Source organism: Harpegnathos saltator, unplaced genomic scaffold, assembly GCF_003227715.2.
Source record: "Harpegnathos saltator strain DR-91 unplaced genomic scaffold, Hsal_v8.6 scaffold8, whole genome shotgun sequence".
Taxonomy (NCBI): Eukaryota; Metazoa; Arthropoda; class Insecta; order Hymenoptera; family Formicidae; genus Harpegnathos; species Harpegnathos saltator.
The window spans coordinates 1,034,242-1,057,588 of record NW_020230648.1 but is presented as its reverse complement, the minus strand read 5'-3'; the positions used below and the strand labels follow the sequence as shown (position 1 = coordinate 1,057,588).

The following is a 23,347-nucleotide window of genomic DNA, read 5'->3' as shown; positions in this document are numbered from 1 at the left end:
TGTCTCCTATTGTTATCGATCACACAAGAGCGACGCAAGACTCGGCAAAGATTCGGCGACTTCGCGAGATCGCGCTGCGAGGCGACGGGGTTTTATCCTTCCGCGGAAGGACGTCCCGAATTTATTTCTCATCGAACGATCATGCAAGAACGCCGACATGCAAGAAATGGCGACCAAAGAAAACATTATTAAGCATTCTCGCATGCTACTATAATACATTCAATCCCGCCGAGGGTGAATTTCGACCAGCGATTATCCTCGCGCGGGAGATTATCGTCCGTCACGAAACATCAGGAGCCGCGGCTCCTGTTGGCCAAAATTCACTCTCGGCGATCGATGCTGACGCGTCGCCCTCGACTCATCGCACATCTCGCCGTGTGTTTCAGGGTGAAGGTGAGACCGGGCGTGAAGATCCTGGAGGCCTCGTCCAGCAGCCCGGACTGGATCGTCGATAACGACGTGAACGCCAAGAACACGGCGGCGACGTTCACGGTGCGGCGCAAGGAGAACGCGTCGCGTGTACCGAGCACGTAAGTAGCTCGCATACTTTTTCGGAACAGCCCGGAACACCACGCACACTTTTGCCCTCGCTGAAACGGCGCACTTGCCCCGACGACGAGTCCCGGATGGCGAATCTCGCCGAGATGTTCGCCGAGAGGAGAATCGACACTCTGCGAATCACCTGGAAATTGCCTAAAAAACCACCGTACCTTTCCGCTCGCTTCTCTACGAGGCTCAGTTAACAAGGTCTTTCTTTCTTTTCTCGTTTAGCTGAGACGTGCAAGGATTCGGCTGCGGCTGCGAACGCAGCGAGTAATAAAATTTCAGGTTACACCAGCTTTATTGCACCAAGGCTCTTCGTTTATTATATTCAAGATTTTCTAACGTATATGTGTGTACAGTACAGTATGAAGATCAATGCTATCAAACCGGAAGATAATCCGTCGGCTGGCCCAAGGTTGTTTCTTCGGGTTGGGCGGTAGTCGCCTTGGGTGTGCAATGCCTCTTCTTCTTCTTCGTGCTCTTCTTCTTCTTCTTCTGCTTCTTGTCTTTCTTCGACCGGGTCACTCGTGCGGCCCTCCGTGCGGTCTCGGCGTGGTCACCGGCGTCATCTTCTTGGATCGCGCGATCCGGTCGGTTCTTGGACTTCTGCTCGGCGAACAATTTAGTTTCCAAAGTATTTGCGTTCACCCGGCTAGGCCGCTTCGCCGGCCGCTTGCCGTCCCGTTCCGCGGACGATGATTCACTCGTCTGAGTGTCCTCGACCGCTCGGGTCTTCAGTTTGTTCTTTTTGTTCTCTTCGGACGATTTGCTCTCGGATGTATCCTCGAGCGCGCGGATCAGTCGCGAGATCTTCGGCTTGTCCGTCTCGTCGGATGACGATCTACTTTCCGAGCTGACCTTGACCCCCCTGACGAGTCGTTTCCTCTTCGGATTGTTTTGCTTCTCACTCGAGCCGCTTTCCGATGTGTCTCCGGCCGCTCTGATTAATCGATCCCGCAGCTGCTTCGTCTCTTCAGACGACGATTTGCTCCCCAACGAGGGAACATTGATTGTTCTGACGGACCGATGCGTTTTGCTGCCCTTCTGTTTAGACGCGTCGCTTTCCGACGTATCTGATAAGTCCGCCTCTCTGATAAGTCGCAAATGTTCTTTCGGATTGACTCGCTCTTTGGAGGCGCTCGCTGAGTCACTCTTCGAGAGGTCACGTCGATCTTTCACATATCTCCTCTTCCGACCTTTGTTATCTTCTTCCGAAGACGACGACGAAGAAGAAGACGAAGACGAATCATCGTCGTCGTCGTCATCACACTCGTCATCGTCGTCATCGTCGTCGTCTTTCTTCTTCGATTTTATACCTCGCTTTTTGCTCTTCTTGTGATTATCGTCATCGTCGTCATCGTCGTCGTCATCGTCGTCGTCATTCTTCTTCTTCGACTTTGCACGTTTCTTGCCCTTTTTATTCTTGTCGTCGTCGTCGTCGTCGTCGTCGTCGTCGTCGTCACTAGAAGAGCTGCTGCTGCTGCTGCTGCTGCTGTCATCGTCATCATCGTCGTCGTCTTTGTCCTTTCCCTTCTTCTTCGAGCCCTTGGCGCGTGCCACGCGCTGCAGCTCCGTCTCCTCCGCTTTCTCCTGCTCCAACTCTTCCAGAAGCTTCCACTTGTCCTCCAAGTAGGATTCTCTCTTCGGACGTTTCCCCGTGGCTTTGCTCTCCTCACTGGAGGACCCCGAACTGTCTGCCTTCTTCTCGTTAACCTCGTGATCGACTAAGCTCGCCTCGGTTATTTCGAAAACCTCTCTCTCCATTAGCTCGAGGTCCTCCGCCTCAGCGTACCTGCTCGCGAGCGACACGAGGCCGCCCACGAGCAAGACGAACGCGCTGCAACGCATGATTAAGCCAGCCGACACTCTCAATAGAACTGTGTGCACTTCGCGACATGCGTCCAGCCGTCGCCTTATATACCGTCGCCGTTGCCGATAAAGACAGCTCGAGGAGATCGTCTGCTTTTGACGTAGAACAGCCCGATATCGCCCGCGTATATGCTGAGGTCGTTGAAGAAGCGACGACGGAGGAGAGAAGGGGCGGGATCGCCTCGTTATCGCGGTGAACCCGCCGCGAGATGGTCCGCTTTGATTCGGCGTGCACTTTGGAAGCACTCGCCGAGAGCGGCGTCTCGTCGTCGCGGCCGCGGCCCCGCGGGCGCTTCCGCGAAATCGACGATTTGCCGCCCCCGGTCTCGGATCATCGATCGCGCGAGCGCGCTGCCGGCAGGGTAACGTCGCCGGCACGCAACGTAGATCGGCGGCCGCCGATAAGGGGGGTAAGTCGCGGGGTTCCGCCTTATCGAGATTCTGCGCGGCGCTCTCGCCCGTACTAGCGAGCGCGCGCGACGGCTCTCGCATCGAGATCAGACCGCGATGTGTGCCCGTTCACCTCACCTCTCCTCTCCTCTCCTTTCCTCTCCTCTCCTCTCCTCTCCTCAGGTAGCTCGAGGCTGCGGAATAATTACTTTGAAATAACGTCGCGGCTGCTCCTCGATCTCCGATAAGATCGTAATGAGCGAGTGACGCTGCGAAAGTTGCGCTTATTAAGAATACTTCACGAAGGAGTCGCGTCGGGGATTATGTATGGGCTGGGAGGGGGGGGGCGGCGGGAAAGCCTGGAAAAAGCCATCCTCGCCAGATATTGAGACTGAAATCAAAGTATCCGTCTGCGGGGACGACGCGACGTCCGCAATCTCGGGCTTCACTTGGCGCCTGTCTCTCCTGCTCGTGAGGCGATTTAAACGCACGTCTGCTTGCCTCCTCACCCGTGTCGAGGGCTGTTTGACAAAAAACTTGGCAAATCCACGGCTCGACGTGTGCGTGCGTGCGTGCATGCAGCGGGTGAACGTTCTTTCGACCGTGTCAATGTCTTCCCCTCCCCCCCCTCCCCCGAATTGTCCGCTTCGTTAGAGAAATGCAGTGAAAAACGCGCGTTGCGCACATTTGTCTCTCTTCATTGAGCGCCTCCGATGCGATATAAATCTCGAATTCTGGCCTTCGCGTTGGAAGGCCTTAGAAAAAAAGAGAAAATAGATTTGGAGCATCACAAAGGAAGAGCGACAATCTCTGATTTAGTCTGATCATCCGGACGGATGTCCGCGGTCGATATATGTGACAAATTTAGAGTTTAATTTCGGAATGAAAACGACCGCGGGAGTGAGTCTCCTGGGCGAGCGTGTGGCGGCGCATTTTACGCTACGCGCGCGGCTTCGTTCGACAACGCAGAAAATAAGGTATAGAAAAAGAAATCAACGCGGGCGCGAGCGCGCGCGTTCCATTTAACGTTGCCCCGTGGGGAGGATTTGTTGTTGCCTCTCAACGCGTAATTGAGTACAACGAATTTACGGATCTCTCAGCGAGCCTAATTGTATTTACATGAGGATGAATATTTAATTACAGTTTAACTCATATTTCCTCGTGAAAATTGCTCGTGAAAATTCCACGGTGATTCTGCATCCGACGCTGCTACGCTCTCTCTCTCTCTCTCTCTCTCTCTCTCGCTCTCCCGTCGTAAAATATGAACGTGTCGTCGAGATCGCGTGTAGCGAGAGAGAAACGGGGCAGCGGATGCTTCGGAGAACCTTTTGGGCGCGCATCGAGGGAAGAACACAGAGTCCCGCTCATCAAGGGGTGCAAGAGGGTGAAAAGCGAGGGGCCTTCTCGGTCGGTTTCTTACGACGACGTACAATTTTCCCGTTTGGCCGTTTAACAGCCGGCTAACAGGCGAGTTTTCGTTCCTTTTAATTCCCGCGCTCGTTCTCACGAACTCCCTTTCGAAATAGCATCGGTCGTTAAATGCGTATTTACGCCGCTCGAGCGAACGAGCGAACATTTGCTCACGAGCTCACGAGAGGAGCGAACGAATCCCTTCGTCGGTAATACAGAGCCGCCGCGAATTGTTCGCGGAATTACGAACAATTACGTCTCCGTCTACGCGGCGCCTCCCTCCTTCGTTGCTCGCGTTATTCATGGATCGTCAGCGACATGATTTTCAGTCACGCGATCATCAATCACAGCGCGATCATTGGATTCTCTTTGACGACCCGGAATTCTCGTCGGGAATCCCGTCGATAATTTCGGGATTCGGGACTTCAGGAATGATCGATCAAATTTCGAGGGTCGAATGAGTCTCTACAGTCCGGATGCCCATTTCGGTCCTCAGGTCCGCCGAGGAGATAATGACGATGCTGCTGGAGGCCAGCGAGGAGGGTATAGGCGAGAGTTACGACAGAGACAGCGGCAGGATCGTGTGGACGGTGCGTTATACTCTCGAGGGCGAAGAGGAGAACGGCTCGCAGTTGACGGACATCGATCAGTCGCAGCGAATGCAGCAACGGCAATTGCAACACCATCATCATCATCGCGTTGAAAAGAAGAAGGTGCAGGTGCGGCTGGAGATTCAGAAGGACGACATACAGGCGGTGCTGCCGATCTCGAAGGTGACGTACGATTCTCTTATCGATCAAACACTAATCATCAATAAAACACACAGCGAAGTAAAAATATATCGCGAGAAATCACCTCTCGTCAGCTTTCGCTTTTCTCTCATTTTCCCCCGTTAATTAAAGATTCCACAGCAATTCAAGGTATTTTAGAAAGATCTGAGATCGAGAATTACGTTCTCCGAGAGAATGTTTTCATGTACAAAGAAAGCAAAGAAAAGAAAAAGTGAAAGAGAGCTTATAATTTGATCTTCTCAGTCGTACCGGCTATTTCAATCGCCCTACTTTATGCTGCGCGTCTCGCAAGCCGAAATTAGACTCTTTTCATTAATCTGTCGACATTCAGAGATCATTCAGCGGACGAATGCCTCGCTGAATGATCAACTCGACAAAGTACGAGGAGCTTTCGCACGTAGAGCTGTGCAGCGACCGTGCGCGCACCTGCTGTGTCGTGTTACTGGAAATTGCGAGCGTGTCATCCTCGCTTAGATAGCGCGGAACCATCAGATCTAATTTACATGCCTCGTGCTTGCGTGTCGCGATCGTGCCGTTATGGACTGTTTAAAGAGTGATTTGACGAAGCCGCATTCGGCTCTCTCTCTCTCTCTCTCTCTCTCTCTCGTGCACGCGCGCGTCTGCAAAGTGCAGCGACGTCTCCGTGGCCGGCAATTCTCGGGTTGCTCGCTTGCGATAAACCTTTTCCTAATTCCCGCAAAATCCTGCCAAATCTCGATTAAAGGGAAAGGGAGAAAAAAAAGATGTGCTACCACCGAGTCGATAATTCGGACAATTCCGCGCCTCAGCTTTACACGCCTCATTCCGCCCGCGCATTCGCTGGGTCCGCACGAGAAGCAACGCGGGAATGCCAGCGCTACCAGGCGTGCAATCGAAAATTTCATTACAATCTGTTGTTACCAGCTGGATTGCCGTTACCGAAATGGGAGCACGTAGCTAGCCGGCGGGAGATCGACTCGGCGAGTATCGATAGAATTTTGCCGTGGTTAGAAATATCGCCGTTATGGCGAGAGCGCGGGCGCGGAAAAGCTGTGGAAAAAGTACCGGCCACGAGACGATAGAGTGAGAGAAGGAGAGAGAGAGAGAGAAAGAGGACAGGGAGGAGGAGGGAAGAGAGAGGGAAAAGTTCACCCTGGGAGCCAAAGAGGGAAAAGCATTATCCTTTGTCGGTCCTCCCTGGTGCTTTTCCCTCTCTTCCTCTCCGTCCTCCACCCCCTTGCTCTCTCTCTCTCTCTCTCTCTCTCTTTCTCTCTGTCGCCGTCTTCTTCCTTTTCTCTCGTTCTTGGTGTCTCGACGCGAGAGATGCTCGCGAGAGGACCGTAGATTGGCCGACCGAGTGGAAACAGATTCTCGCGCGGCGACGTGATCGATACGGCCGTATTGATCGCGCTCGTCGCTCGAGTCACCTCTTTTCCGCGGGATTTTCGACAAGCGGGAGGACGAAGGGCATCTCGGAACGAGAATCGCAGTATAAGCGGGAGAGAGAGAGAGAGAGAAAGAGAGAGAGAGAGGAAAGACTCTAAAATCTGAGCAAAGTCTCAAAAATCCTCCAATCATCACGCCAACGACGTCGTTTCGAGACTCTTAATCCGTCCTCGCGCTCCTTAGATGCTGATGTCAGAAACAGGAGTTGTATAAATTCTCCTCCGTGTGCTATAAATCGTAATAAACAAGTTTCCTCGCGCAAATACCGTCTCGCACTCGCGTTCGACAGACTGATAAGATGAGGAAGTTGAAGATTTCTTTTCCAGCCGCCAAGATTTCCTTCCCACCTCGCTTTTTCATATAAAGTGACGCGATAGAAATTCTGTTTTCTTCTTTACCATTGAGGCTAAAGTCGCGTGTGAAAGATCTCTTTCATCGTCGATTTATAGGGCGAGAGATTCTCGGCAGCAATACACGCGCGAAATCAAGATACACGCCTCAGACGTTACAACGCAATTATCACCGGTGTCAGTTATTACGACGACGTAATCCTTTCGTAGAATTGCGTCGCTATCTGAAAAGAATTTATGAAAAATTTGCCACGCGTTCCCACGAGTCTTCGGCTCGCAATAAATCTCGCGGCACACAAGCAGCCGGGAAGAGTTTGCGTAATACGACACTTTGCTATTACGCATAATTGTTTTCGCGACGTCCGCGCGGATATTTGTGAGATGCGTAAAACCGAGTCGCGTTGCCGACGAGACCGCGATCGCGAGGCTCTCGGTATCGCGATGTTGCGTTAAACACTGACGGATAACGCAAGACAGAGGTCGAGGGCGCGAGGTCTCTCTTAATTAAAAAGTTCCTTCGCAGTTGCTCGCGCGGCAAGCGGGCCGGCAATTAGAGTAAGGATAATCAAGAAGCGCGCCGAGTTTCCGACAGCTTCCCACGCGCGCGGCGCCTTCAAAGGGATATGTAAACGAATTAATTATCTAATTTATCAATTAGCGACCTCCGACACGGCCGCTCGTTTCCCCCGCCGAAATTTATCAGCGTAATGGCCTGTATTGTGCGTATTTTACGCGCGATGGCGTAGAAAATCCTCTGCCCTCTGCGGGGCCCCTCCATCTGTGTTTCCTTCTCCAGCAGATTCTAGATCGAGAAACATTTTCACCTTCCTCCAGCGAAATTGGAAAATAATCCTGCAATCTCGGAAATATCCAAAGGGGGACCTCCTGTGAGATTCGTTTGCGTATCAAAATTTACATCTGTTACAATCTTCAAATATACAATCCTACAAACTTATTCTTTGCAATTATAATGAATAATCGATTGGGGAAATATTCGTCTCTTGGTAACAGTTGCAAAGTTATGTAAAATTAAATTTATCGTCTAGTCTGAAATTAATTTTAGTATTTCAGTTCGTTGAGGTAACTTTCGATTCGCCAAAAGCGTGTCACACGGAGGCACGCTCTAAAAACCAATATTCATTAAGCATCATACATGTGTAGAAATATATAAAGAATCAATATTATAGGACAAAGCGTCAAGTAAGCTTTCTGTAAAATTACAGATCCGATGAATTTGCAAATATTTGATATTTTTATATTATTGATTATTCGAATCGGACGGCGAGCTCATACCTATGAACCCTCATTTCACGATACATTGAATTCCTGTTGAAAGTAGAAGAGATATAGGTTGTGCTTCATTCACCGCGCAGCACCGCTTGCCGTCCTCATTGTTATGGTTTGCGAATAATAGTAACTAGACGAGCATACACGAGAGCTCGAGAGCTGCTCAAAACTTAAATGCGAGCGCAATCGTTATCGCTCGATTTCTCTAATTCCACTCATCCACTACAACAAATGTATCTTTATCCTTTTCTTTAAATGGCACGAGCTCGCACATGGCTCAGACTCGTATTAATATTTCCGTTATTCGAAACTTGTCTCAAGTGAGATACTTCAGACATGAATGAGATGTGAATCAATTGCTTGGTTATCCGCAGAACTTTAATAATGATCAAACGATTTTGTATACACGACATTTTACATTTATAATGGAGACTCGATTGAAAAATCGACACATCCAACTGAGAGCAAGAATTAAAAGTTAAACTTCGATTACTTTAATTAGATCAGATGTGATTTCCGATTGAATCGCGATTATAAAGGTGCAAAATTTCATTGAGTGTATCATAATGTGTTTCGAATGAAAAAAAGTCAAATGTAATCCTGTAAATTGAAATCTGAATATGAGGCAAATTGCATGACCATCAGCATGGCTCTTGAAAGATTCTGTTTAAGCCACACGCAACAGCGGTCTCAGCTACGTGCGATTTTTTAAACCGAGTCTGCGAGTTACCGAAAAGTATTTACCGCCAGAAGCGCGAGAGTTGCGAAACAAGATGTATTTTGTCCGATAAAACTTGCATCGCGAAAATATCGACTTTGAAATTGCTCCAACAATCCTCTCATGCGGTCTGGCTTTTTTTTTTTTAACGTAACACGTAACAAACATTGAACCGAAAGTTGCTGCGTACAATTGTATATATAACCGGTGATCCGAAATATTTTGCACGGTAAAAGTCATAACGGCCCGCAGCATAGCCACACACACACACACACGCGCGCGCGCGCGTGCGCATACAACGCGCGCGTTCGCACGCACACATGATGCGGCAGTCTCGTAAATATTCGCACGCGGGCCCGATACAGCTCGGAAAATATTTGATGAAAGGAAAGAAAAGAGCCGGGGGTTGGTTGGTTGGTCTGAACGTAAGCCTTGGCGCCACCACCAGCACTTTTCCCATCGTACGAGCGCGTTCGTCGGTGGTGATACGGTTCACCGGCGCGCGTGCACACACACACACACACACACACACACACACACACAAATACACACCACCACCAACGGGATATATAGCGAGTCCATGCGAGGTCAGAGATTTAAATTCCCTCGCTGCAATATCCGAGCCGTTTGATGTTCCTTCCAAAGGCCGGCCCGCACGGGAGCCAACTTGGAAATGGCTTACCGGTGGACCAGGTCGAGCCTCCTCTCCGACCCCTTTAGCTGAGCTCCCACTGACGAACCAGTCACGAGAGTACACGAGCGGTACGCGCACGTGGACGTGGACGTGGCTGTGGCGTAAACGCGGACATAAACGCGGAAAGTAATTTCCACACACGTGAGCGCGCCCGTAACGCGTCGCCAGCGTCCCTCATCTCTCAGCATCTGCGAAGCAACCGTGCGGCAACTTGACGGTTGTCTAACGCAAGTCTCTCTGCCAGTGTCCTCGTGCCTTTACGCCTTATCGTCGGGCCCCTCGCGATTTCACGACGTTCAGATATCGTAAATAAATTGTCGTTTCGTTGAAAATACTCTCTTTCTCTTTCTTCTCGAGCGAGCGGAGGTAAGTTCTATCGCGAAAAAATGAGCCGTTTCAGGACGACCACGTCGATTCGCGCGAACGGGTTTTGAGTTATGACAAGTTTCCCTCCGCGCACTTTTCTCCGAGTTTCTCCAAGGTTCTCGCGCGAGAAATTATACATCAAACGCGCGTCCTCCGGAGAGGAAATGAGAGGAAGCGCGAGTGTGGAGAAAAATATCCTTCCATTCTCCGGCCCTACTCTTTCTCCAATTGCCTGGAATGATTGGGAGATAATTGCGGCGATGTTGAAATACTCGCGAAAGAGCGATGCTCAATCGATCGTCATCTTTTACGTTCTCTTTGTGAACGCCGCTATCTGTTTCTCTTTATTAACTTATGTTTTCCCTTCTTTCTTTTTCGGAACTTTGCATTTTGGAGGTGGTTCGTTCATATCTTTTAATATCGGCCGGCACCTTTCATCTTGTCACGACGAAATGGGGAAACGGGGAACTTTGAAACAGAATGGATAACAGTTATGAATAATGGATAATGGCTATCAATGAAGGCTTATAGAGAGGGGGAGAGAGAGAGAGAATGCATATATTGAAATATATGCAAATTTCGATCGCGCATACTATTATAAAAAATGGAGGATGCGATTTTCGCGAGGTGCAACTCGCTCCGCTGCGCGTGCGCGAAAGCGCTCGAAAGCGAGAGAGAATGATTTATATTTTTCTCCTTTCCCGTTTTTTGTTTCCTCGCCTCAGAATTGGGAGGTGATGAATACCGCGGTGCTGACGGGGCGTCAGGTGTCGCAGGGGATGAAGGTTTTCATCGTGAGCCAAGCTGGCACGGTGGCCGATGTCACGCTGCAGTCGTCCTGTCACTCCGAGGATGAGAGTGTTCTCAAGGTAATTGCTTTTTAATTTACCTCCCGCGCTTATCGGGGCTCCCCGGCCGCTTAATTGGGAAAAATCTCGGCGCTTGTGTATCGTTGGCAGGCTCGCCGGTTCTTCGTTTTCTCGCGCCGCTGCGAACGACCACGAGGCTCCTCATCTTTCTATTTTATACGCCACTGACTGAGGAGGGGAAAAGTGACGAGGGAGCGAGATTATTTGTTCCGCGGCTAAAACTATCGTTGTGCTGCGATATGCATTTTCGAATTTGCATTTCGCGAAACGTTCGGGTCTCTGGCACCGATATTTCTTCAAAAGGGAACGCATGTTGCGGAAAATTATTAATTTATCTCTGATTATTCATTCCGACCGTAACGCGTTGCCAGAAATATCGACAGATACGCGCACACAGATTCGCAAAAAATAAAATCGGTACTTTTGAAATCGAGAGAGTTGCCGGTTCAGCAGCAATGCGGAGGCCGCGACGTAATAGTTTCACACGCAGCGTAATTAAATCGTCGGTACCTTCTAATCGTGCGCATTTGTTTCCGCATATTCCGTAACGTTGTTACAACACAAAGAAGAAATTCGCACCGATTATGCGTTACCGCTAATAACACGTAAATAATAAATACGTTCAAACGTGGGGGAGAAAAGGCTCAATGAGAGCCTCTCAAGCGCGCGGTTATCGTGGCGCGATGAAATTTTCACCCGCCGATTGAGAAATTGAGTCCGTCGGCAAATTTCGCTCGCACTACAATGTACCGTGCGCGGCCCTTTTGTTCGTCGACTGTGCTTGTGAATCGAAGAGTCCGAATTCCTTGGATTTAATAACGCGTACGATTAGAAAACAGAGTCCTAACAAGCCAGCCGCGTTACACGCTGGGGCTGTTATACACGTGCGGTTTGTGTGCGCGCGCCACGTAGTTCCGCCAGGTAGTTTCCAAACTCGCGACATTCCGATCTGCGGTCGTCCGGGTGCTCCCTCCCAGGCAGCATCGTGCGTGGTTCTTGCCGCGTCCTGAGCGATCGTCCCTCGTAATCGAGCATTCCAATTCCGGCGACCGAAATTCGCAGGTATCGTCCTCGTGCAGCAGCGTCTACGTGGACGGCTCGGAGGCTCGGGGCTCGAGCAACGCCTCGGTGCTCGTCAAATACGGCACGTACACCGGCTTGGCCAAGTTCATCGTGTGGATGCCGGAGTTTCCGCTGGAGGTGACGGTCGGCGACACGCGGCTCAGTCAGATCAAGGGCTGGAAGATTCCGGAGCAGCAGACGAGCAGCACCAAGAGCAAGCGCAGCCTGAACGCGACCGGGCTCGACGAGGCGGCGGTGACCGCGCGGGCGAAGAAGCGGAGCGCCATGGAACTGGAGGACTCCATCGAGGACGACACATCTATGGACGTGGAGGACTCGGACATGATGCCGGACGAGGACGAGCAGGAGGAGCGGTACCGTGGGGGCGGCGGCGATCACGGCTGGGACAACTCGATTGAGCGGAGTCCGCCAACCACCTGCAGGTTGCGCTTCCAACAGAGTCCGGTCGAGGTGCACGCCCGGTTCTCCGCAACGGACCACGACTCTGGCCGGACGTCGTTCTTCGTCAACCGTCGCACCTGGCTGCGTGTCACCGACCTCGTTACCGCCGTGCTGCGCATCTCCGATCCTCGGATAGCGACGCTCCTTCAGGGCAGGATAGTCCAAGGACGCAGCGTGGGGCGCACAGAGGTGCAGGTGTTGTCGCCGATCACCGGCAGAGTCATCGGCGCCAAGGAGGTCAGAGTCGGCAACGACCGCGTGTCCGTCACGCGCCTCTCCGTCACGGTGGTCTCCGGGCTTCAGCTCAGCATCAGTCCCGATACCGCGATCGAGAACGGATACGTCGCGGAGACTTCGGTCACCAGGCGGCTGACTGCTCAGTACCAGGTGAGACGCTTGTCACTTCTCGGGCTCCTGCGAGCTTTCGCAGACCGAACGCAGATGCGATCACGAACGAATGTTGCGAGCGATCAGCACGCCAGCTGGCTGCCATAGTGATTATTTTCACAGATCGCTTCGAGGCTTCGTTGAAATGCGCATGACCGAAGTTGTGACAAGTATCGGCTCGGTGCGAGAGGTTTTTTATGCAGTTCTTTTTTTTTTTTATGAAATTGCATGATATTTTAAGAGAGTTTGAGTATCGGAAGAAAAAAATAGAGAATCGCTCGCCATGTGTCTAAAAAAATACTGAATTGACGTCGGTCGTCTCATTCGTGAAAGTTATCGATCAGACTTGAAGTCGGACAATTTCGTTCTCTATTTGTTCAACAAATATGTCATGCTTTTTGCACCCGCACGAAAATTCGCACGCCATCTGATCTTCCCAGTTCCCTATCGACCGCGATAATCGATACGTCAGAGGCAATACGTCAAGTCTTACGCTTTACGCGTGAATTAATGAGGCCACAGCGTCGATCAGCCAATGAGACTCGCGGCGGGGTTCACATTATTAATAATTAAATATCTCACGTTTTGCGATTATTGCCGCCGGAGAGCAGATTTCGCGAGTGCAATTCAATCTCGCGCAAATATCGGCTTTTCCTTTTTTGTACAGTGACGCACGTGACGCACGGCCATGTTAATAATTAAACACCTCCCGCCTTTCTATCGAGAGCGCGCGATCGCGACCGCGCGAGGTTCAACCGCTGGATTTCCATTTCGACATAATCGACCCCGAAACTCCCCCGGAGCGAAACCCCGCGATCGAGTCGCGTTACGAGATTACGCTGCAGTCCCGGGCAAAATTACGTGCGAAATTCTCGGCGCGATGATCGGCACCATATATCATTGCACCAACAGGAAGGCCTGCTGGACATCGACGTGGAGTTCGCTGATGGATCGCGGACGCCCCTTCGGGAGATCGCCGTGAGCGACTACCACTTGCTGGTCGAGAGTTTGGACAAGGAAGTTGTGGTATTCGCGCCGATGGTAGCCTCCCACCACCCCCGGGTGATCGCGATCGGCGAAGGCCGCGGCGACCTGCTGCGCGTCAGCCTCCAGTTGGCCGACTCCTGCCGACTCACCAGACGTCCTGGCAAGGTCTCGCAGAGACCCGTGATCGCCGCGTTGGCGAGCGCCTCCGCCAACGTCGAGGTGGACTTCACCTCCAGCGAGATGTCCAATCGACCGGAATTCGTGCAGAACGACGGCGGCGGCACGGTCGGCTCGCAGAGCCACAGGGAACGGAAGACCGGCCGCGGCGAAATGGCGCCCGATCTGCATGACATCCTCATCGGTAAATAGAACCTGTTCCCCTTTGCCGCGCTCTTTGCCGCTTTAGTTTTTGTTTTCTCTCCTTTCTCTCTCTCTCTCTCTCTCTCTCTCTCTCTCTCTCTCTCTCTCTCTCTCTCTCTCTCTCTCTCTCTCTCTCTGTCTCTTTCTCACTCTCTTTGTCTCTCGCTCTCTCGCTTCTCGTTCTTTCCGTTCTGCACTTCATAACTGCCACATAGCGCACGACGTGCTACAGACACTTCGTTTCTCAGCGTGTTTCTCAGCTTTCAAGGAAACTTTCCTCACCAGGACTATTCGGCTTGTACCGTAAAAACTTCCACCTGCCTGGACTTGCCTGCTTATACGCGCTTTCTCCCGCCCCGAGTCCCTCGGTCGTTTCTTCTTACAATGATGGTCTCTCTCTCTCTTTCTCTCTCTCTCTCTCTCTCTCTCTCTCTCTCTCTCTCTCCTTGTGCTCGTGAAATGCCAAATGTGCGGTGTCTCCGGTACGAAGAATAACGCGCGACGCGGACGCGACGCCGGCTGCTCGTCACAGCTCGTCGCACCGCAAGCACTTGGAGCGACTCGCGAGGTCTCGTGGCCGGGGGAATTGATTCCCCGGGTCCTCCGGATCCTCTCCGCGACTCCGCGCGTGTACCTTCCCTCGCACGAAGTTGGAGAAACTACGAGCGAGAGCCCGCGAGCGAAACGTCCGAGAGCGTGTACACGGAGAACGCTCCCGCCTGGCTCTCCTCCTCTTCCTCGGAGTAGTTGCCAAGTCTCGACGTAGCCGGCCGTATCTTTCGCGTGTCTTCGGCATAATGCCATATCACTGTACGCTCGGCGGTACAATTGCCACAGCGAGAGTGCAAACGCGCGTTCAGTATCCTCCGTTGCTCTCCTTCGCACACGCTCCTCAGACAGCCTCAGATCGCCTCTCTCGTCGTTGTCCGGCTTTTGAGACGCGTAGATGCTTCAGGAGAAGAGAAGTTCACCCTCTCGACGACTCTCTCTCTTTCTTTTTCTCGCTCGCACGCTTGCTAGATTTCTCTCTCTCTCTCTCTCTCTCTCTCTCTCTCTCTCTCTCAAAACACATGTACACACACACACACCGCCCTCTCTCACTCTGTCCTCTCTCTCTTTCTCTCTCTTTGTTTTCTGTGCAAAGGGTTACCGCTGAAAGACGAGAACGGGCACGAGCACGAGCCTTTGGTGCAGGCACGGCAGCATCGCACGGCTATAGCTAATGGCATGTCTCCAGGGGGTATGAGCGGCGTCGGCGTGCGTCACCACAGCGGGGCGCGCATGAGTCCGCTCGAGATCGGGATGTACGTGCTCCTAGCGGCGTTCTGCTTCGCGATCGTTGTCTTTGTCGTCTCCTGCGTGGTGTATGCCAGCAAGTTCAAGCCCCAGCCGCCGGACTCCCCGTTGACCGGCGCGGCCGTCCCGGTGCTCTCCAGCGCGGCGAGGGCGCGCGCCGCGGCGAACCAGCTGGCGTCCGGCAGGCGACCGCCGCGAGAATCGACGACCAACGCACACGACTGGGTATGGCTGGGCAGAGCGACCCTCGAACGAGCCGCCTGCGGGCCGCAACAGGTACGTCAGTATCGCCGGTCGATTCGGCTCGCTGGGACGTCGCGATTTATCTCTTTGTGCGTTGCCAGCCGTGCGAGACTGAATGAAATGTCTTCGATGTTGATTACTCGTTACTTTGGTATCGTTGGCTCGATACAGACCGGGCCGGGTTTTGGCCGGGCGGAGCGGTTAATTCGGGGAAAATTACCTGTGTTTTTATTATTGTTATTATTATCGCCGCGGTGTTGCAACGTACGTATCAAATTAAAAAGCAACGTGCATTACGAACGCGCGCGCTCGCGCCCGCGGTCGTGATGGTCCCCCTGATTGTTCATCGAATACGCTCGGGAATAATCCGTGATTAAATTCAGCCGCCGAGCAGCGCGGGATTCGTTGTAAATACCTCCGACGCGCATGTTTCGCTCACGCAGCGGCCCGGTAAGCCGGACGGCTGGGCCGACCGTCGGCGCTTATACAAAACAAGCGGGATTTTGTTGGATCGGCTTGATTGGAAACACGCTCGTTGGAAATCGCAGGTGCGCGTGACGAGCAATCCGCTGGCCGCCGAAGGCGAGCCCGAGAACGAGCTGGGTACATGCTTCGACAATCCGAATCATATCGAGCTGCCGTCGGCGAACCAACGACCTAGCGGCACCAGCGGCGCCATCGACACCACGACTTACTGCAAGAGGGACAGGATCGCGCGCAACAGCTTCGCCGCAAAAGCCGCGATCAAGCCGCCCACCGTGATTACACCGACCACTGCGACGGCGGCGACCACCACGGCGTCGATGGCAGCCGCGACGATGACCACCGTGCGGAATGAGTATATATTTCATTATCCTTGAACACTGCTGCTGGCCTTCTTCATGCGAAAGATTCGATTCGCCGGGGTGGACGAGTCGAACGTGCTTGTCTCTCGCGAGATTCAAAGCGGAAGAAGTTTCTTGTTTTGTTAATATATTCCGTTTTACTTTGTTTCATTCTCATACTCGCGAGAAGAATTGCTCATGCCACTCTAAGAAATTTCTAGAGAGTATAGACACTTTGCGCAATAGTGACGCGTGGCTGACATTTATCAATAGTTATGACCTGCATACGTGGAGGATTCCAAAACGCTGTTATCTCAATGAGGTACTTTCTTATGATCGTTTGTTACATTCGTCATCGTAGATTTGTTTGCAGCAACGACGATATCCCTCCGCCTTTGCCGCCTCACGGGGTGCCAGCTGCGATCTCCATGTCGGCAGCAGCGGCCGCCACGACGACGACAACGATCGGCACGAACGTGAACAACGGTAACGAGGACTACAAGCCACCGGTACCGCCGCATAGGAACACAGGAGTGAGCGTGCGACTCCCGGAACCGCCGCGCAAGCATCGTCACAGGGCGTCCAGCGGCGGCAGCGGCAGCCATCATGGAAATCATCGGCACAGCAAACAGCAGCAGCAACAACAGCAGCAACAACATCACCATCAGTCGTCGCATCATATCAAGTCGCACGGAAAGACCAGGGTGGACAACAGCTCAAAGCCGCAGCAGAACGGCGAGGACGAGGAACTCGTGGAGCTAGTGAACGGCCACGATGACAGGCACCCGAAGCATGCGAGATCCCGAGAGATCAAGAGGGCGACTATAGTCGGTAACCCGATGTTCTCGTCGTTCTCCACTTCCGCCGTTGTCTCCAGCGTCAACTCCTCCTGCACCCCCACCGCGGCCTCGTCATCCACATCCCCGCCGTCCTCGTCGCCGTCCTCCTCGTCCTCCTCGTCATCCTCTTCGTCCTCGTCCTCCTCGTCTTCGTCCCAAGAGCAGGAGGAGTCGGTGGCGCTCGACGACCTCAATCTGGGTATGGACTACAACCAGATCATGCAGTACTTTGACAACCTGAAGGAGTCGAATGCCTAGGTGGGGCCGTTCGACCTCTTCGAAGGTCGAGCAGTAGTCAACGTCGATACGGAACACCGGGATCCTCGCTAGTGCGCGCGAGGATTGGGCTGTCCGTCTCTGCTTGCGCTCTTGCCGCTCCTCGATGGCTTGCCGGCGACAACTGCGGCTCGCGCGAACGACTCCGCCTAGCTGAGGACGATCCCGACTGTTTCGTATTTTAGACTATAATCTAGTCAGCTTTCTAGCAGCACGTCAAGAGTAACGCGTGAACACGAATACATGACACACGTACGTACATACATACACACACATACACGCACACGTAATCAAGAAAGAATAACGCTACCTAGTCTCTCGACCATTTGTGACGGACGCTAACAGTTCTCTCAAACGACAGACAAAAGTTCCTGAAATTTCGCCTGTATTTTTTATCGCTCTTACAAAGCATCGATTATCAACGACATAACAAGTCCTTTTGCTAACTAATATTTTTGCCGCCTCTACTCTTAGGATCTCTTTCTCTCCTTTCCTTTCAATAAAGTCTTTAGATTATATCGTTTTATACGGAGAACCAATCTGAGAAAAGCAACATTCTCATTTCAGCAACGATAATGTCTTCACTTTGGACACGCATATACACACGCACACACACACACAAACACACACACACACACACACACATACGCGAGATCATTATACCGATTGTCGAAACTGCTGGCGCGACAAATCGGTCGGGGTACTGTTTGTACAGACACACACACACACACACACACACTCACACACAACACACACACGTACATACTCGCACACATAACATGCAAGAGGCTTTAAGAAAAAAACTGACTGTCGGTGGCCAGTGGGATAGGTAGATCGCTCGCTCGATGACAAGCGTCACGCGACATTCCGACGTTTCGTTCCTCGCTGCGAGTTTCCCTTCGTTTCGTGGGATCATCGATCCTCGCTGTTGCCCCCGCGCCATCTTGATCTCTCGCTCAAGCCCATTCTCCGCTATCACGGTTCCTCCTCCCGTTGTCGGGCCGCGAGGGGTTGGCATAAAGCAGCTACGAGATGCGGCGCATTTTGATGACGCGCCCGCGCGCGACCTCAGTGACGTACGTGCAACGAATCGCAAGGATTCCTCCAATTTGTATCGTCTTGGCACACCCTTCGCCTCCTATACCTCGTGCGTGCCATCGGCGAACTACAATCCCCGACGAGACACGGGATCTCTCGAGAGATTGGAGAATTCCGCGGAATTCTCGTCAAGTCCCGCAGATTTGCGAAGAATACGCCGAATCCGAAAGGATCCTCCCGGCTCTCTTCTTAGCGCCGCGATTTTTGGTCTCTGTGTTGGCTATTCATTTCATGTACGATTGCCGTCGGCAGTCCGGTGGACTGCCTATCGAAACTAACGTCGAGGTCGAGGTGCGACGCGCGATCGAAATACGACCGAGCCTCCGCTTGCTGCCCGATCCTCGCCGGAGGACACATATTTATTCGATCGACAGTACGTCGTGATGTTTGTAAATTTTGCTTTGTAAGACTGTGTACATATATATATTATATTATATATATATATATATATATATTATATATATATGCGATAGCGCATGTTAATTATGGACTCATAGATTTAAAGTTACATTTATATGGCTATATTAGAGAATCGCGAATACCATTCGCGAACGAGAGAACGTTGCCGACGACAAGAACACGTGTATACGTTACACACTACGACGCCCCGAACGCTGCTCTCTGGTATCGCTTCTGAAGGATTACTCCTCGTCCCTCGATCGGATCCTACGATTTTCTCAAGTATGAGAGAAATGCCTCGCGTCGCGATCTACAACCTTTATCGATGCCGAATATCGCTTCGCGCGCTTTCACGCGAGTGCATCCGCACGTGTATGTGTGTGTGTGTGGTGTGTGAGAGAAAAAAAGCGTGAGAATGGGAGGAGACACCGTCAGCGAGGTCTGTATATTGTATAAGGCGTCTAGGTACTGGTACCTAGACATTAACGTATGCGTAGACACGTATCTAGGTATGGTATCTCGGTTCAGCATGTTCCCGCTTGAGACATTTCTATCTGGATACTATGTCAGCCGCTGCGAAGTATCATAACGTGTATATACATATTTGTCATATCAAGTGTATAATTGTATATTTACCGCGATGGTATTCGGAAAGTCATTTGAGGTCAGTCGGAACGACAGTTCTCTGACAGCGCGGCACGAAGATAATTAATCACCTACGCATCTCTCGTTTCGTCGCATATCCATTCGTCGCGTATACATCGGAATTTTTTCTTCATCGGCTTTACTGGAGCCTTTCTCTCTTCGCCTCTCGACAGTAATCCGACAGTGTTCGCGGTAATATGATCTTTGAGAAATTTTAGCAATCGTTTCGTGTGTACCTAGGTGCCTGTCTCGTGTACCATTACGCAGGCGTATCCTGTGCCGCTTGTGCTCGTATTTGTAGTTAGACACAAAGAGAAGCCGTGCGCGATGCGTTAGTGAGAGCGTATGTAAATCAGCCGAACACATTGTAGCTCGAGTATAATTAATTAGTGGAACGCGCAAATGACGGCGGAGAATCTCAGCATTCTGGAGACGACATATCTTCCGATATGTGACTTTTGTAGTGTTTCCTTGTAGCATCTTCAGTAGTTGATTTTCATGTGATACCTCAAAGGACTTGAACTTTTTCCTTTAAAATACGCAACTATCAAGCGTAATTATCAACTCCTCGAAATTACTCGTTACTTTGCCAATGAGAAAAATTCTTCACAGACAACAATGTGTGTTCGTTTAGTATATATGCGCTCTTACCTGCGCTCGTGACCGCGAGAAAAAAAGAGAGCGAGCAAAAGAGAGAAAGGGAAAGTTCCGTCTGTTCTTCCCGCTCGACTAGAAGTACGAGCTCACACAGTCGTTCCGTTGTTTTCCAAACTGCAACCGATCATCGCGACGCGATTGAGTGAAACGAAACAAATCACAAAGAGAAGTGAAAGAAGTGAGCGACCTACTCCAAGAATCACGCCCAAGAATCTATACTATAATAACGTATCTAAGGACTACATGTCTAAGTATGTATGTGTGACTCCGTGCATTGTGTGTGTGTGTGTGTGTGTGTGTGGGCACATCGCGTGGGACAATAGCAATCCAATCGAATCAACGGCAACGACGCGGCGTCTCGTTGTCGTGAAAGGCGAATAAACGAATCCACGAGCAACGGTTACGCGAAACCGTCGAGGCAAAATCGGAACAACGTACGTGCGAGTACCCCGCCGAGAGAATCTAGTCTTATAGCGTAATTACTATATAAATATAAATATAGATATAAAGATATATATATATATATATATATATATATTATTAATCAACGTGAAGTGCGATCTACGTTGCCTTTCGCCCGACGATAATACGTATCTCTCGATTACCCTGCGGTCACCGTGATGCATCAAGCTTGATTTATGTATATATACCGCGTATCGAGACCGATCTTAACCGCACGTATATACGGCGAGAAAACAAATTGTCGTATTCCGCGTTTTACGCTCAGTATCTAATGTTCGAGAATTCAGATAACAAGCGACGGAAACGATTGCGACAGAAGAACTCTGTCAACGCGGCACCGTGATGTTTTCCGATGATAAAATCATTATTCGATTATTTGCTATGATATCATTACCATATTATTTTTCAATTATTATTACTTTTATCATGGCAAAAATTGTCGCGATGTTGCAATTATTTCAAAGCCGAGCCGAGCACGAGTAACTCCACAACGCGACGAACGAGCCGGGCTTGGCGCCGAACGCGGGATTCGAGCACGCAGTCTCAGCTGCGACACTGACTGATCGGATCAGTTTATTCTTGTTATGTTTCCTTTTCCACATAGAATGGATGTGAAAGAGAGCGAGACTCATTGGTGTGAGCACGGCGAAAACTTGCACGAATCGATCATATCCGAATATCAACAAGACAGGCGCGCGCGCGTGCGCGCTGACCGTTCATAACTAACTACCCAATGACGTTTGATATAAGGGACACCCTCGGTGATTATCAGATGCCATAAGCATTTACTTAATCTTACTGAGCGTGATCGGGGTCAGTGGGCTTATATGTTAGTATATACATATATATATCCTATATTAATAACCGTCGCGTGGTTATACACACACACACATATGCGCGCGCGCGCACGCACACACACACACACACACACACACACACACACACACAGAGAGAGGCACACACATGTTAGACGACGTTCCATGTATATACGTACGCATCTCCCGGCCTTCCCTCAACATATTGCCCCGACGACGAAAGACCTGCGCTTTTGTAACGTTCGTAACGTGCTTGTCGCGCGAACCGAAGCATTGGAGTATATTCCTTTCGATGTATCAAATCCAGTGGTTCCCAACCGAATATCATCTCTCCGTTTTCCCGAGAAGCCTCGTCATAGCGGCTTTCTCGCGTCGTCATTCTTCTTATTGCCCCCCCCCCTCCCCCATTTATTTCCCTCCCACTGTTCTGTCGTTTGTCTCTGCGTCTTGTCAAACCGCCCCTCACGTTTTATTCTTTCTCTCTATACATCCGTCTTTCCTCCCGCTTCCTTTTCTTCCTGGCTTCATCTTCCTCACGTTTTCATCCGTCCTCTTAGTCTCCTTTTCGAGTGTTAATAAGTTCATCGACGCGTTCATCGATATTATTAATGATGCATTCGTCGGTATATCATGACCATCAGGCAGGTGCTTTCCTATTGTAAAAAGAATATACTCATCGCTGCACAATGTGTAGATTTAAGGCAACTATACCCTCGCAAATACTCGTGACGCTAAGAGCACAAAGGATCGTACCGGCTTTAGGATAACATACGTTTAATACTCGATACGCACGGGGATCATTGATAATCTCTCGACGCGAGAGGAGTCCCCGCTCTACTCCCCGTGTTTCCTGCGATTCTACGCGAACTACTCCCTTGTCCACGACCAATGTAGCGCGTGAAGCGACGATGACGCGCGCGCGCATTGTCTTTCCAGTATCCCTTGCTGATTAGTGATACGATAGATTCAACGCAATGCTGATTCCGCGCCCGCGCGCATACACAAACACACTCGATACACACACATTCCTCAGACACGATGTCGCCCTGTTTACATTAAGTGTGATAAAGCGCGGAACTGACGAAGGCAGGAAAAAAGAAGAAGAGAGAGCGGTAATTAATAATCGCTAATTGCGCTCGATGACGACGATATCGGCGATGACGGTGGCGATATCGCGACGAAGTGCATACGCACATGTATCTTTCGAGTACGAAACTGAGAGGAAAGACGACTGACTGGTGAGGTTTCACACGGGACGAGAGCTACTTGGAGAGAATAGAAAACGAGAAATAGTTTCCAAAAGTTACGCACGGAGGACGACTCTCTCTCTCTCTCTCTCTCTCTCTCCCCCCCTTCCTCCCTCGCTCTCTCTCTCTCTCTCTCTCTCTCTCATTGAAGATATTATTATTATTACCTTGTCTATTAGACTGTACTATGGACTGCTCTATTGTTACTTATACTATTATCATTATTATCGTCATCGTTGCTGTTGCTGTTACTGTTACTGAGATTGTTGCTGCTACTGTTGCCATCGGTGCGTCGATCGCGCGCGTCCTCCGAAGCGAAACACCGCATCGATATCGTCGCTGTTGTCGTCGTCGTCGTCACCGTCACTTTCACTGTCATTATCATCGTCACATTGTCATCACCACCATCTTCATTATCATCATCTTCGTCGTCGTCATCATAGCCGTCATAACCGTCGCCGTGTCGACATCGATGTCGGCGCCGCTGATACGCTAATTACGTAATAAGATACGATTATCGCCTACTCAATGTACAATATGTAGTATTTACCTGTTGTTACCATCAAACCGTCATCA

At 50.9% G+C, this 23,347-nt stretch overlaps 1 protein-coding gene across 3 annotated transcripts in view; it reads left to right on the top strand.

The window, feature by feature from the left end:
• Positions 1-22,867, top strand: part of dtn (transmembrane protein 132C dtn) — a 127,599-nt gene extending 104,732 nt beyond the window's left edge. For 2 of the 3 annotated variants that reach the window (XM_025306725.1, XM_019840661.2), the window contains exons 4-11: positions 387-530; positions 4,709-4,985; positions 10,569-10,712; positions 11,775-12,623; positions 13,536-13,971; positions 15,115-15,542; positions 16,058-16,347; positions 16,707-22,867. In XM_025306725.1, coding sequence (XP_025162510.1) covers positions 387-530; positions 4,709-4,985; positions 10,569-10,712; positions 11,775-12,623; positions 13,536-13,971; positions 15,115-15,542; positions 16,058-16,347; positions 16,707-17,430 — 3,292 coding nt within the window. In that variant the 3' untranslated portion in view covers positions 17,431-22,867. The remainder of the gene's footprint in view (positions 1-386; positions 531-4,708; positions 4,986-10,568; positions 10,713-11,774; positions 12,624-13,535; positions 13,972-15,114; positions 15,543-16,057; positions 16,348-16,706) is intronic. The other variant, XM_019840662.2, reaches the window with a different exon arrangement.
• Positions 22,868-23,347: the final 480 nt, after the last annotated feature.